The following is a 16,819-nucleotide window of genomic DNA, read 5'->3' as shown; positions in this document are numbered from 1 at the left end:
TTATTCTGCAAATATACTGCTTCCCTGGATTAATTTACACAGAACTGTTGAATTTACATACAATATTTAAGCAAGTGCACTAAAGTAAATAATAAAATTACCTAAAAGGAAAGGTAATCCCTTACTATACGTTTTCAGTTGAAAGGTAATTTAGTTAACTAATTGCACCAAATACGTCAGAATAAACAGGCTGGAGCATCATAACTTGCAGATTTTGTAAATAAATACAGACGGGGTGAAACAAAATGTGGCATTATATAGGTAGGCCATTACATAGTGCTGCGTTTAAAAGTGATATTTTTAGTTTGGTTCAGTCGTCTTAACAGCCCTCTCATCAATAGCAGACAGAGATGGCCAATCAAATTAACGCAGGCTAGGTTGACCGCTCACTGAAGCCGAGGTAATTATTTTTATAATATTTTGTCGTGTTCCTGCACAATTAAATCAAGTCATGTAGTTTTCCCGCATTACTTTTTTTTCTGTGGAGTACACAAGCTCTTCTCCACACTGTTGACCCTTCTCGTTTGCATACAATGGCAGCGACCAGATGCTGCCCAGCTCCAAAAAAGACCATTCAAGAGTTCCCACTTAGATATGCTTGGCACTTATAGCAGGTTTGGCATGCTGTCCCGGGAGAGAACCCTGAGCTCGGAGATATTTGAGCCCAGGGCTCCCGCCCGGTCTAGAAGCATATCAGGAGAACCGAGATCAGGTAGGTCTCGATCGCTCCCCCTTTAGAAGGGGAGAAAAAGGAGGAGATGGGGTGGAAGGGGGGGATTCTTCCAAAATGAAGATAGTGCAATGGGGAGAAAGTGATCCATTTATACTAAGCTAGGATCATTCTGATTGGATTATTACTGATTACGGATGAGTGGCCAGCGGTGCACAATCATATCACGTGCTCCTCTCGAAATTAGTTTATGAAACTTCACTTAAAGTAGTTTATAACATTCAGAAACTTTATTCCAGGTCTTCAGAGGAACTAAAGAAACTTTTAAGAAACAACTTTTTCCCCGAAGGTCGTCGAAGACCTCATACAAGTTAGTCATGAATTCTGCAACGTGCCACTGGTTTTCTACTGTTTTTAGTCCACATCAATTCAAATTTGTAATTTGGAAATGTCTGTCTTATATAACTTAAATGTCTTTGTTATTTAGTGTAACTTATTTATACCTATATTTTGTAAAAACGTATTTAGGAAATAAGTGATCACGACGTTAATTTAAATTTTTATTCTGACAAATTGGTAAAATTGTGGTTCAATGGCATTTTAGAAGTCGTCGTTATCAGAAAATGTATGTCACTTTTGTTTTTCCATTAGCACTCGCCTCACAGCAAGAAGGTCGCTGGTTCGAGCCTCGGCTGGGTCAGTTGGCTTCGGGATTTCGGTGTGGAGTTTGCATGTTCTCCTCGTGTTCACGTGGGTTTCCTCTGGGTGCTCCGGTTTTCCCCACAAATTCAAAGACATGCGGTACAGGTGAATTGGGTAATCTAAACTGTCCGTAATGTAAGCGAGTGTGTGTAAAAGTGTTTCCCAGTGGCTGGAAAGGCATACGCTGCATAAAACTAAGCTTGATTAGTTGGCAGTTTATTACGCTGTGGCCACCCCAGATTAATAAAGGGACTAAGCCGAAAAGACAATGAATGGATGAAGCAGGACAATAATGTTCTGGAGAAAACATAAATGAATTAAAGCTAAACTATCGTTTTGATGCTTAAAGCCCATTGCTTTGTTTCTGACCCCACACAACTGAAGTAATTTATCATTAAAATGTTTGCGATTATACTGCAAAACACAAAAGTAGAAATTTTGAATAAAGTACAAATAAATGTATGAGTATGAATTTTCATTTTGACATTCTGAACATAATGGATAACTTAAGAATGTTTATAGCAGGTTATGAGAGTTTTGAATCACATGACTGAGCAAATGACAGTGTTGTGGGTAAGGCACAAGTAACGCGAGTTACGTAATATTTTCGGTAACACTTTATATTGATGATCCATTTGAGTATTAGTAAAGTGCCTAATATCTGTTGATACTGCTCAGTCAACAGACATTTAACTGACAATAAGAAACTTTTCAAGTACATGTCAATTTACTAAACCCCAAGCCCAACCTAACAATTACTTATTATTGGCACAATAGCCGGTTAGCTGTGTTGCGAGTAATGCGTTACAAAAAGTAATGTATTAAGTAATGTATTAGTGTTAGCACGCCGACATATGGTGCAGTAGCACATCAGGGCGTCCTGAGTTCGAATCTCAGCTCAAGAACAATTCTTCATAGTTAAGTGGTACATTTTGACATAGCCCTAAAAACAAACAAACAAACAAACAAAACAAAAAAACGATTAGTTTGTTGAATGTATGTGTAATCATGTTGAATCACACTCAATGAGAGAATGTGCTCCCTGTAAAAACAGACAAAAACCAAGATGGCAGAGCGTTACATTTTTGTGGTCGACGTATTGTCAATATTTTGAACACATGGAAGAATAAGGGATTATAGTCTCAATAGACAGTGATTTCATTGAACTAATAAGACAAAAATACAAATGTAGCAAATGCATTGCTTTCAACTTTTTCGATTGATCTGTGTATATGGCTTGAATAGTGTCAGGAAATTCTCAGAAGGTAATATTACTCAATTTTTTTTATTATCATTTTTAAAGGTAAATGGAGGTGTGTATACAGCGTGTCATTAAATGCAGAGCTCTATTTAAAAAAAAAAAAATAAAATAAGTAAAATACCCTAAATTTCTGGAAGACATCTATTCTTAGGCAGGAACAACAACTGTAACTCATTACTTTCCATAAAAGTAATGAAGAAACACAACTAGTTGCTTATTCAGGGAGTAACTGAATATTGTAATGCATTACTTTCAAAAGTAACTTATACCAGCACTGTTATTAAGCACATTTAATCAGATTTTCTTCCTGCAAGTCAATCATAGATAATGCACCCAAACGTTTGTGTGATCATTTTTATAAATGTCTTTTATTTTGTGATCCAGTATAAACAGATAACCTTGGAGGAAAAAGCCAAAGAAGTTTGTTGGAAAGCACTGCTTAGAGAAAGAGCGATCTGTCTATGACAGACACACCGATACACAAATCTTCAGAAATGGAGGACCGCATTTGTATCCTTTCGTCAAAAATTCATCGGTTAGTACCTAATGAATGGAATGAACACATCCACATGCAGAGCCACGGTAAGCTAAGAAACGTCTAGTCTGTTTGTCAGATAAAAACCGAGATGAGTTCTGTAGGAAACTTTGATGTCTGTCCACTTAAATATAAATTATCTGGAATATACAAAAACGCATTTACATATACATTTGTTCTCACACAGTCTTAGAGCTCCATGTGTCCCTTTAAATGAACATTACACTTTTTTTTTATATAATAGGCTCATTTTACAAGTTTACAATTACTGAATCCATTCAGCCAATCTTCAGTTTTAGCTTAGCATAAATCATTGAATCGGATTAGACCATTAGCATCTTGGTCCAAAAAAAAATTCAGTTTCAATAAATTTCCTATTTAAAGCTTGACTTGGTAATATCACAACAGGCACAATGATATCACGCAGCACCTGAAAATAGTTCCCAGCAATTCAACTAGGTAACATTGCTGTTTACCTTTATTCCCTGCTGCAACCATGGTACAGCAGCAAAGTTCCTTGAATATTACGCCAGAATGAAAGTATAGTTCGTAGTCCCATCAGTCCAGAAAATAGTAGTGGTGGGCAAAGCAAGGCTTCATGAAACAGTCGAAGCAAATGTGTCGAAGCTTCAAAACGTTTCGAAACCTCTCTCTACAGTGAAACCTAGTGGTCAGTTTTATGTTTTGTTCTGGAACAGCTTCAGCAAGCTTCAGCAAAGAAACAGTTACGCAAACTGAGGTATTAAACCTCACGTTGTAGAGTAGAGGTTCCAAGCGGTGAGAGATCATGGGTTTGAATCCAGGGTGATTCACCTATAGATGTTTTTAAATGCTCTGTTCTTGTACTGGTCTAGTTTTAACATTGGTCTGACATTCAAATGAACACTGTGAATAAATAGATCATGTTTTGGTCATAAAAATAACCTTATTAAAATACATTGTCATAATTTCAGAGTATTTGTACAAGTCGGGATTCGAACACAAGTTATTTGCAGCAGAGTTACCGTGCACATGAATCGTCCACTAGCGACGCCAGGTCTCAAAACGCTTCTGAAATGACTGAAGCTTTGAATCTCTTTAGTCACGTGATCAGTGTAGCCAGACATAGCAGACTTTTTTTTGCCCAAAAGCAGACCAAAACCGGATCATATCCAAACTCGGGTCTCTCACCCACAAACTGCACTTATTGTTGTGTAGATTACACTACCTTTTAGAGGGTTTTACCTTTGAAATATGGTATAAATTAGTCCCATCTGGCGTTTTAAATTCTCTTGAACATAATTAGGTGTTGCTTGTCAATCAGGCAACACTTTTATGTATTTTCTTTCTGTCAATTGTGTAAAAACTGATTGGTTAAAGTGTCATAATAAAGCGCTGAGTTCAACTGCAGGTGCTTAACTGATGCACGTGCACATGGAGTCAGATTTTGATACGTTTCCTTCACCTCCTCTTGCCGGTCTGCTCAATGTTTTGAAACACTTGCGCTTTAGTATCTCAACGCTGTGTCGAAACGTTAGTTTCACATCAGCCATCTCTACTTAAAGCTTAATTCTTCTGTTGTTACATTTTGTTCAAAGACTGCTATTTTCTAGATTGATTTGACTAGGAACTATACTCTCTTCCAGGTTTAATAATCAAGGAATTTTTTACTGAATAATATCACAACAGGCACTATAATATTACGCAGCACCTGGAAATAGTTCCCAGCTATGCAAGTTAACAGCACTGTGTAATATCATTGTGCCTGCTGCAGCCATAGTACAGCAGCAAAGTTCCTTGATTGTTACGCCAGTATAAGAGTATAGTTCAAAAATAGCAACTTTTTAATTTCAGTCTTAGTACATGATGCAACTACAGACAAGTTTAGTAAAAAACAGGAAAATGACCAAAACTTAGACCATTAGCATCTCTCTCAAAAATGTTTTAATTCGATTCAATGATTTATGCTAAGCTAAGCTAAAAGTGCTCCCGTCAGACTCAGAGATCGGCTGAATGAAAAACATCACTTTAACTTTAGGGAAGTTGTAAAACTTGATTGCCTATTTCAGAAAAAAAAAAAAAAAGTGAAGTGTTCCTTTAAGCAGTACGTCTATTTGCACCTCAATAAATGACAAGCTACTTTCATCACACCATCCCACATGCCTTTTTAAAAAAAAAAACGCAGAGCCCGCAGCCCCTACATTAGTAGAGGTCACACACGCACGCGCACACACACACACACACACACACACACTGTATTGCCTTGAAACAATGAGAAACAGCATAGGGCTGTTATAATATGGAACATGGAAGCAATAAACTCGCACCAACTACCCAAAAACCCCAGCATCCTGTTTGACTAACCACTCACAGCACTGGCGTCCAGCACTTATCTAAGTAGGTAACGCTAAGAAATATGTATTAAGGCTTTTCTGAGGACCTGAGGATTCCAAAAAACACACAATGAGGCACACAAAAGGCAAAAAAGAGCTCTAGATGCGACACACAAACAGTGAAGCGGAAGATGACGGAAAAAAAGAGACGGTCAACATGAACGCCTGGTGTCTTTTCCTGCTGACCAGAGAGGATGGAGGTGACAAAAATGCTAATGATCAGCATTCAGGAGTCCGCCTTGGCCTCGTAGCAGCATTCTCTCGGGTTTCTGGTCAGGTTTTTTTTTTTCTATTTTTGTTTTTTAAAATGTTTTTCGCTTTCATCCAGACGTGATTTCAGTGCAAGTATTCCCGCGTCGTAAACAGTAAGAAGTCCTTGGAGATTCTTTGCTCGTTAAGTACATGTGACCCTCAGAGGAGCGTCGGCCTCAAATTATGATGATTAGTTGGTTTTCAGCCAAATATGTCTCGCTTTAAATGATTAAGTTTCAGACACTTGCATTCTCTTACAAAACATTGTACATGACATGCATCTAAAGCAGTTCCTACACACCCGGCGTACTGTAATAGGAACAGACAGACCGACTGGATCAAACAAACCAAAGAGAAACAAAAAAAAAGGTAAAAAGCTAAATATGTCTAACATACAAAAGAAGCATGTGACATATATTCCTCAAATTTTTTTTAAGCTGCTTTGGTAACATCAAATTCAATCCCATAATCCTTCGATCTCATTTTGAATTGGCTAGTGAACCACACAACCCGTTTTTTTTTTTTTTTATCGCTTTTCTCTTCATCCTGGTATTATGGTTCACGTAGGTCCTCTGGTTTGTATGAATGGGTTTTCATCGATCTGTCTGAGTCACTTTTCTCAGAGTCTCCTTTGGAGGAAGACCGTGTGGCGTGAAGTCAGCGGCCCGCGCTGTGTTCTGTCATAAAGATGTGCGAGCTGTGAGAGACAGAGCTATTGTACTGAGAGCTGAGAGAGTGGACACACTGGAAGCAGAGCCGATGGCGTTGGGACCTGAAAGAGAACGAAATAAATGGAGGTAAAATGAAGCGCTAAAACAAACAAGAGCAAGATTTATCATGACAGTCAAAGATCTCAATTCCACAAAGTATCTGAAGCTTGACCCTTTTTTAACCTGTCCACTTCTCCACTACTTTCAGCGGGAGTCAAAATGCATTTCATTTAATAGTTTTTTTTTTTACTGTAAACTTTGAATGCATTTAAACCGCCAAAAAAAAAACAAACAAAAAAAAACAGATCGGACACTGAAAAAAGTTTAATTGGATTTACAAATAGTTTTAAAGGGCACCTTATTTTACGCCTTTTAAAATATGTAAGATAAGACTTTGGTGTTTTTAGAATGAGCCTGTAAAGTTTTAGCTCAAAATATACATTAGATTTTTTTGTTTTAGCTTTCAGAATCTGCCCAGTTTGTTGTCTGACTACAATGTAGCTTTTTTTTGTAGCCTGTGGCCTCAAATGCAAATGAGCTGCTTCTCCCTGCCCCTCGTTTCCACATGTGTGTCTGCTTCTCCTGTGTTACGTCAGATAAACAGCAGTCAGTGAAAGAGACGGACATGGATAAAGCTGAAATACAGCTCATTAGTCAAAAATACCAAGGAAGTTTATTTAATCTATTTGTGGTGGATTTTATTCAAGCCTTTCTGAAATGATGAGTCACACACAAATGCTGTTTGCAGTAGAACTGCATGATTCTGGCTAAATTTAGAATCGCAATTTTTTGCTTGAAATAAAGATCACGATTTTCTCACAATACAGTAGATGTAAAATAAAAGTTAATATGAGCCTGCTATTTTTATTGTTATTTCTCAAACATATGGTAACACAACAATATTAATATTATATGTAGGTCTAGGGGTTTCTATAAATAATTAGATTCTACTTATAATAATTCTGATGTTGGTTTGTTATGTTTGAGATATGCTTGCAATCTGTCATTGACAACATTATTAGACCATTTTATCCACTGCTAAAATCAAACATTGTTCATTATTAGATTACATTATATAGGCTAGAGTAGGTATATTGACACTGTAAACGTTTATTTTCATGCACAACTTTGTGTTCGCTATCAAAGAAAAACATATTAAATGCTTGTCATAATCATAACTCTAAATTGCGATAGGATTATTTAAATGTGTTTATTTTCACTGCTAAGTGCTGTTCATACTTCGTGCACGGCTCCCAAACGATCACTCTGTGCCACAAACTGAATGTTATTTACAACTTTATTACCTGTTATTCACAGCCTATGCAGGTTCTGTTCACTAAAGTAGACGCGCGCGCGTCTATCATTAAGTAGCACAGTCAGCAGCTCACGTCACATGTGATTTCGCGGCAGCGAATACATCATTACATGAGGACAAAAATGACATTTTTGGGCTAATTATACCTCATAAATACAGGATGTGACTCTTTTAACATCATTTGTAGGTGTCCATGTCATTGAGCAACATATGTTAAACAATGAGAAGACTTGTGCAGCCGCCTTTTCTTATCTCCTGAACTTGAAAATATGATTGGCAGAATCGTTGAAATGTATATATATATATATATATATATATATATATATATATATATATATATATATATATATATATATGTGTGTGTGTTTACTGATACCATGCGGTCATGGTGATTATAGCGGTTAAGTATTACATATTGATTTTACTTTCTTTATTATAAACATGCTCTGTTTTAAAAACGTTTTATAAAAAGCACAGAGAGTTGATTTTAATCTCAGTTTATTTGAAAGTAAAAAAACATTTCTGTGGACGTGTATAGATGTTAACATAGAAAATTGGTGCCTGTCAATCAATTTGGTGGAGAGGGTAAATCACAATCCCACGTCACGTTGCAGTGGGCCTCAAAATCACTGGGATTTGGGTCCTATTTCAATGTCAGGAAATTTAAAAAAAGAGACTTGTTGTGTTTCTATCACTCCAATATGACACTGGACATATTATACTTACACACAGTTCTGTCCAAACAGCTTGAAAAAAGCTTGAATCAACAAAAGTTGATTTTTATCATAGGTGCCCTTAAGATAACTGGTCGCAAAAAATGTATAGAGGCTGAACTTTAACAAACAAATTAAATTTAGTAATCTTTAACTTAATTTTTTTGTTTAAATTCAGCCCATATACATTGTTTGCAACCACTTAACTTAAAAAAAATGAGTAAACACAATGAACAATTTATAGTGCATTTATTCACCTATAAGGCGAGTAACAAATTAAGAGGGAAGGGTCTCAAAATCTGAACACTAGTGGTCACAAATAAAGCATTTAATTGTTAATCCCAGAAACAAATAGCAGCTGAAGTGAATCTAATTTAAAGTTCAAAAGTATAAAATTCCATATGTGAATTATGTGGATTTCATCAAGTTGTTAGAGCAGCCGACTGTTTGTAACCTAGTAACCAACAAGGTAAGCATATTGGAGTGAGCTGCGTTTATTCAGCAAATGTGTATCCCTCTCCCATTATTCACATTTAAAAACCACCACCAGCAAATATGAAAATGTTTTTTCAGTTCGAAGTTTGCCATTTACATCAATTGTTTCTCATGCGATACTGCCAATCTGCCAATTGGTTCTGCCAATCAATTAAAATGTTTAATCTAATCTATTAATTATTGTTTTGGCAAGTTATATGCATATTACATTTTGCAGGGAAATCACCACAATGAATGAAATTGAAAATATACTACACATTACAGATATTGTCATTATTTGGTGAGCAGCCATGTAATCAGCTGGATAATGTACAGTCTGCTGGTCATTACCTCAAAATAAACCCCTTTATATATACACCCTTTTATATAAAGCCCCTGATGCATACTGACCTCCCTGTTGAAATAATTTTGGGATAATGAGTGTCTGATCTTACATTACTCTTTACATATTATATTACTTAATATTTTTATTATATAATATTTGTTTTCCTTTTAGAAACTAGTGAACTGGAAGTTACCGCACTTTTATTTCAGTTGGAAGATGTATTTACAACTGAAAGTAAATATTAAATAGGGGGCGGGGTTTTATTTTTGCACCTCTCTTCTCATTATTCGCTTACATTTAACAGGAGGGGCGTGGCTAAAGATATTTCACTCAAACTGACATCATCAGAGAAGGGCTGTTGTTTTAGTGTCAGCCAATGGTTAGATTTTGATGAGAGATTACTAAAACAAATAAATTTTTTATTCATTAGATAAATTTCAGATGTGCGCTACCAGAATACACATGGTACATTTTTATTTCAAGTGGACTTTAAATACAATCTATGATAAATTAAATATGACAGCGAAGTATTTTCCACCTGATATTCTGGGAATGGTGATTTGTCGGCTGCTGCTGCCTTCTCCTCCCTCTCCGAACGGTTTGATCTGGATGATGTACTCCTCATCTGTGGGCAGGGAAAGCTCCACTGAGGTGGTGTTGGTCTCCATAACGTTGGGTCTGCTGAAGCGGTTCCTCCTGTACATGACCTACAAAACAATCACAGAATATTTTGAAACACTGATCTCCAGTTACATCATCTCTCAACTTCACGTCAGGTGGATACAAGACTTTTATTTTACAGTGTGTACATGGTGTGCACTTACCTCAGACAGTATTGGGTTATACAAGTAACTAGGTAAGGTTAGGTTCAGGGTAATGTTTAGGGATAGTACCTAGTTATAACTCAAATTATGTATGACTACTGAATGATCAGAACACTATGTACTTTTGAAAAAGAGCTAATCATATTTATATGCAGTACCTATTTATCTGTAATATGCAAAAAATGCATTTACATGTACATTTGATTTCACACAATTTTAGAGCTCTGTGTGTTCCTTTAAATTATTACTATTTTATTTTTAATTTTTGAGCAAAATGCTAATGGTCTAATCCGATTCAATGATTTATGCTAAGCTAAGCTAAAAGTTACTCAAGTTTATGTAATGACTATACTGTATGATAAATATGATAAGTAAACTGTATACCGTATGTACATATAAAAAAAAGCTCATATACTTTTATATACTTGTAGAAATATATTTTTTTAGATACTAGTGTCAATTAATAAATAATAATAAATACCTGTACTTATTTATTAGACATGCGTCCCTAATAAATCAAAACATTTTATTTTTTCACACACCACTATTTACTCACTGGACTGTCGGTTTTATTCATTAGATTTGCAAAAATTAAACAGAGAGTTGTAATTAGATACTGATACACTTAATAATGCTAGTACTTATTGCTCAAGTGTCTATTAAATAGATACCGGAACAGTAGAATTGAGTATTTAGTAGAAAATAATGGAAAATATCCATTAGGTGCTAATATTATTTTTTAGGCTATATTTGCCTTTTGCCATTGACAATAACACAGATGCAGTTTTTAATCTAGGTTAAAATGGCTCATTTGAATTCTGCCGAAGGCATTCAAAATATGTGTGCTACCCAAATAATAAGTCTTTGAGAACGGGTTTCTTAAGCCAGGTGGCGCATTAGACCAGGGGCTCATCTCCTGTTTCCAAAATGCATCACAAACTGCTTGAGAAACTTTTCTACAATGATAATTGGTGATGAAAATAAATGATGTCCAATAAGTTATACTTGTGTTTACGAACTTTTTATGAATTTTGAACTGTAGGCCTACATAGGGTCCAAACAGCAATTTTTGATCACCTTAATCTGACTAAAGTCAAAACTGAACTAAACAGATATGGAATTAATTAATGTGGAGTATGCAGATATTAGTGGCATTATTGAAGTAAACAACGTGATTAGTAAACACCGTCATGTAGGTCTTTTTGCCATATTTTCCTATAAGATCCACACACATTGGGGTCAGTAAAGGACCAGACACACAACGCAGAAGTTTTTTTTCTTTCCATTTGGCGTGCGTTATTAAACTCTATAACACTCTCACCAGTCCTTACTCCTTATTTGCATCTAATACCCCAGATTGTCACGGGGCCATGGATGAAATGTTCATGAGTTAAAGTAAAACTGCGCAACTGCAGTTAAAGTCAGGCATCCTGCTGATTTGACTTAGAAGGGCACTTTTTTGTCAGACGGCTCACCGGTCAGGTATACATCCGCGCTAAAATATCAAGGTAAAAGTCATCATAGCTTGCGTAGAATAGATCCAGCTCCCAATCCAACTTTGAGAATAGATTAACGGCAATATTTTTTTTAATCGTGTGATAAGAGTCTTGCATTAATGCAGCACGTTAACACCGATAACGGCCCACCACTATAAAATATCAAAGTTTTTCATTTTCAGGAGTTTACTCGTAAACAGCAATGGCTTACGGAACATTTTGCAGTCCCTAAAAATAATGTTGTTAGTTAAATGTACAGGGTAAATGTATAAAAACTTCCCATTTTTGTCAGAAAACCTTAGATATGAGCACTACACATAACTAGATAATAGCACTTTATCATTAGATGCTAGATTTTCATTTATTAAATGTTACCCTGGAACACAAACATCTTTTTTTGTGTAAATTTATACATTATCCACTAGCTGAATAAATAATCTTTCCACCAAGGGATATTGGAAAATCTGAAATCTGACGGTTAAAAAAAGTTTGGATGAAATCATCTTTAAAGTTGTTAAATTAAGTTCTTAACAGTGCACATTACTACAATTGAGTTTTATATACAGTACATTTACTGTAAAAATATTTACAAAATACATAAAAATGTATCTTAATATTCTAATGATTTTTGGCATTAAAAAAATCAATAATTTTGACCCATATAACATTTTGTTTCTTTGCTATTGCCAAAAAATACACATGCAACAAAGATTGGTGTTATGGTCTAGTGTAATGAAAGTCATACAGTCTCTATTAAACAGATATTATGACACATTACACATTCTAAATACAGAAAGAGTTTTACAAAGTCACTTGGCTTACCTTATATCCCATAACCTCTGATTCATTTTCCAGTGGCTTCACCTGTTCCCAGTTCAGGATAATTTTAGAGTTGGATGTATTCCACATGACTTTTGATGGCGGCTGGCTGGGAGCTGAATAAAAACACACACAATCAGACAATAATCTAATAAAACCTAATAACCATTAAACTTTTAGGCACACTTACGAGGCTTTTTGGTAGTAATGTTGACCACTGGACTCGGTGGGCCTGTTCCTGCTGTGTTGTAGGCTCTCACCGTTATATAATAAGTGCTACTTCCTTTTAAGCCCTGAATAATAGCCAGCGTTCGGTTTCCAACTGTCCTCAGAACGCTAGACGCATCTTCCTTCTCATTCTTCTCCCAGTATCTCAACTGTGGAGAAAAACAGAGAAGCACTCAGCATTAAACTTTCATAAACTTTATTGCGATATCATTTAAAAGCAGTGGAATAAAGCGTTCGTTCATAATCTTCTGCAGCTCTGGTTACTCAAGCACTGGAGTGTGGCAGTATTGAAATGAATCTGTCGTATAGGCACAATCATCGCATGCAGCGTTTGGCGAAACTGTCAGCTTGACGGATTCTGCTTTTCCCTCCCCGAGTCTCTGGACAGTCCCGGTCCAAGAGTCAGAGATGGATGATGCACACACCTAATTTGTATTTTATTCCACAACTGTTAGCAAAGGACAAAAAAGGTCTCTCTGCATTACTTGATCCTTACTGATGATTTGGCTAAACAACTTACAAAAAATAAAAAATGACTAACAATAGTACACTCAAAATATCAATTTTCCTGCTTGTTCAAACTACTTAGTTTGAAGAACTCTTAAGTTGTTTTTGGGACAACCTAATCGTTTTATTTTGAATCCTCTAACAGTACATTTGTTAAAACGAAATAGAGATAACTTAATCAGTTTGTGTTGAAACAACATGAAGAAATAATGTGGAACCCAGCCTTTTTACAGTGTAACTTCCAAACTATTCAATTGTGTTGGGTCAACATTAAGGAATTAAGGTAACTCACTAGTTTTTGCAAATTTAAGTGGATTGAACATGAATAATTAAAAAAACCCTCAATAATTGTGTTGTTTCAGCTCATTTTACATAAGTAGTTTAAACATATTTCACATAATTCTTTAGTGTGTACTGGGCTCCTATTAAAGGTGATTGTCTTCAGAAACATATTTTGTAGTTGAAAGTCTCTTCACATTCCAATAGTAATGATTAAATTAAATGATCTAAATGTGTTTATATGTATTTTTATATATTGGGTAAGGCATAAAACAAAAAAATGTTCATCCAATTAAATAAAGTCGGGCCGCCATCTCTCATAATTCCGATAAGTAGCTCAAACTGTCTGTCAGCAAATGCAGATTTGAACAACTGTGCAGCCGTTTGTACGCAGCTCCGCTGACCGATGTTTGTGCATAGACGTGCTGCGCATTCACGCAAGAGAGAGAGGGAGGGAGAGCATGAGGGCGCGTGATCGGCAAAAACATGCTGAATCAAAACTATTTAAAAACCTCAATCAATATTGGAGTTACTTTTGCACGCTGGAGAAAGGATGAAACCATGGCTCAAGGATTTCTCTTAGACAGGTAATGTTCTGTTTTAAAACTATTTTAGCTTCACGCAAAGCTGATGTAACGTTAGATGTTGTTGTTACAAATGGGTTACATCTTCACAGAAGTGTTGTTTAGCCACTAAAATCTTCTGGTGAAAGATTGATAAGACTATTTTCAGTTTCATAAGGAACCTTTTACAGCAGGGCTATTCAATTGGCGGCTAGCGAGTCGAACCCGGCCCCCGAGGCAAATTGTTCTGGCCCTTCAAACAGTGTGACCAAGACATCAAAAATAAAATTAGTTCAGTTGAAAAACGTCCGTTATTGTTATGAAGTTTTTTGCATTTTTGTTGGACAGAATAAAACGAAACTGCTGCAATTAAACTAAGTTATGCCAAGTTGCCAAGCCAACTGTGCGATAGTTTAAAGTTCCAAGTATGCACACCGAGGCTAATACGCACGTACATTGGAATAACTACAGTAGCGGCTGTTCCCATATTACGTCTTTTCAGCTTGCAAGTTTGTTATTTAATGTTATCTAATGTAAGAATATATGACAATATGCGCGCACAAGCACTGTTTGCAGTTTCAAAATAAAATATATTAACATTTTAATGCAGAAAAAGCCAACGTGGGTCTCTTAAGGAGCAAAAATACAGCATATATTATGTTGTGTTATCATTCATATAGCAAGTCATATCTCTCCGGCCCTTCGTTTGGGATGCTTTTTATGAACCAGCCCCCATGACAAACTCATTTAATAGCCCTGTTTTACAGCATAGATAATGTAGATTTTAATTAGTTTAACAACAAAACACAAGTAAATACCGCTATTCCGCCTAGTCTCTCCCTATATTGTTTACCATGCAACTCTAAATATTCGCTTTGAAATAGCATGTCAGTTTGGCTTAGTAATGAGTGTAATTTCTGCACGCCGCCGGACAAGCACTAGTCGCTTTTAACAGAGGGTTCTTTTGCTGTCATCTTTAAGGTGCGAGTGTTCCTGTTTCAGGAGGTGTGGCTCTGGACGGCAGAGGAGGGACTGTGATTCAGAGATTTATGCTAAGCTGTTAGCATTGTGGAAATCACCTACTGCACCTTTAAGTATGTTACATAATATTATAACTGCTCATGTACACTACTGTTTATAAATTGTGAGTTTATAAGTGTTACTGTTTCTATGAAGTGGGGTTCATATTATTACACTTTCTGTAAAATAATCTGCTTAACTGTTCAGCACATTACTTCGGTCTACAGTGTCACGTGATTCTTCAGAAATGGTTGTAATGTGATGATTTGCTGGTGAGATTTTATTTTTTTTATCTTCATAAATGTTGAATATATTTGTGTTGAGAAACTATTAAAAGTTGTGTTTTTTTTGTGGAGATTAGTTTAGAAATACACCAAAAAATGACAACAGAGGCTTTTTTTATTATTTTATTATTTTTTTTTATTGTTACTTCAACTTATTTTAATAGTTAATAAGTTTAACTTCATATACATTAGTCATTGTAAGTTGAGATGACTAATTTAATTCAAGTCAACTGAAGAATTTAAAGCAGTAAGATGTTTTACAGTGTTTAACAAAAGTTTAAAATATGAAATAGAAATCTTAAAGGGAGAGTTCACCCAAAAATGAAATTTACACACCATTTACTCATCCTCAAGTTGTTCCTAACCTATTATGAGTTTCATTTTTCTGTCAACACAAAAAAAGATATTTTGCAGAATGTAGTAAACCACGGGTGACCACTAACTTTTTAATAGGTAAAACAAAAACTATTGAAGTCAATGGTTACATGTTTTCAGTATTTCCAGAACAAAGGAAATAAACCGGTTTGTGACTAATAGTAAGGAACTGATAGCAGAATAATAGTAAATGATAACAGAATAGCTGTTAAATGTCCCATTTATCCCTTAAATGTCATTATAGTCAGGATTGATCGGATTTAATATGTCTTTGTTGAATAAAAGTACTATAAAACACTTACAAACAAACTTGTATGTTGGCATATTTTAAAATACATTTAAAATGTGTTTATACACATTTATATATGCAACCAACAATTTATAAATAAAAGTCTTCATTGATTATTTTTAATTAGTTTTTAAAATGAAACATTGTAAGCTATTAAGTGTTAATTTCACAAAATAATTGATTTAGGGGTAAATTAAATAGTTCAGTAATAAAAAACTATTAATTATATATTACCAGTTTTTAAGAAATTGTGAGTAATGCTGCCAAGTTCATCGAAGTATAATTGAAAGAAAAATGTTTAAAAATTGTATTAACTCTGATTCAACTTTAATTTCAGTTTTGAAAAAGAAATCTTAAGTAAACAAAATTATTAGTTTAATGAACAGAGAGTTCTTTTTTCTCTGTCTCAAAAAAAAAAAAAACAACAAAAAAAAACATTCCTCATCCTTACTCAAGCACTAAATTCTCTAAGCCCAAACAATTAATGTGTGTAATTATTACTTCTTGTGTGTATTAAATTGATGAATACCTCCACAATTGTAAGTTGCTTTGGACAAAAGCGCCTGCTAAATGACTAAATGTTAATGTAAAAGTGTATAATTTACCTCATATCCGAGAACACGCTTTTTGCTGGTGCTCCAGGGCAGGGCTTTCCAGGACACCTCAACGTCAGACGCTGAAAGACTCTTGGCTCTGAGTCGACTGGGTGCTCGTCCAGGCTCTGAATTCCAAGAAGAAAATCTTCGATTAGACCCGTTTTTTTCAACAAACATCTTGAAAGTCTG

At 35.3% G+C, this 16,819-nt stretch overlaps 1 protein-coding gene across 9 annotated transcripts in view; it reads right to left on the bottom strand.

Moving 5' to 3' along the window:
- Positions 1-2,982: 2,982 nt before the first annotated feature.
- cntn4 (contactin 4) overlaps positions 2,983-16,819 on the bottom strand; it is a 430,281-nt gene continuing 416,444 nt past the window's right edge. For 8 of the 9 annotated variants that reach the window (XM_087256006.1, XM_087256002.1, XM_087256003.1 and 5 more), the window contains 5 exons: positions 16,640-16,755; positions 12,680-12,866; positions 12,493-12,605; positions 9,889-10,057; positions 2,983-6,564 (listed from right to left, as the gene is read on the bottom strand). In XM_087256006.1, coding sequence (XP_087112132.1) covers positions 6,473-6,564; positions 9,889-10,057; positions 12,493-12,605; positions 12,680-12,866; positions 16,640-16,755 — 677 coding nt within the window. In that variant the 3' untranslated portion in view covers positions 2,983-6,472. 9 annotated transcript variants of the gene reach the window in all.

This window comes from Danio rerio, chromosome 6 (assembly GCF_052040795.2).
Source record: "Danio rerio strain M-AB ecotype USA chromosome 6, GRCz13ab, whole genome shotgun sequence".
NCBI lineage: Eukaryota > Metazoa > Chordata > Actinopteri > Cypriniformes > Danionidae > Danio > Danio rerio.
The sequence above is the reverse complement of the archived record's forward strand: the minus strand, read 5'-3'. Positions and strand labels throughout refer to the sequence as shown.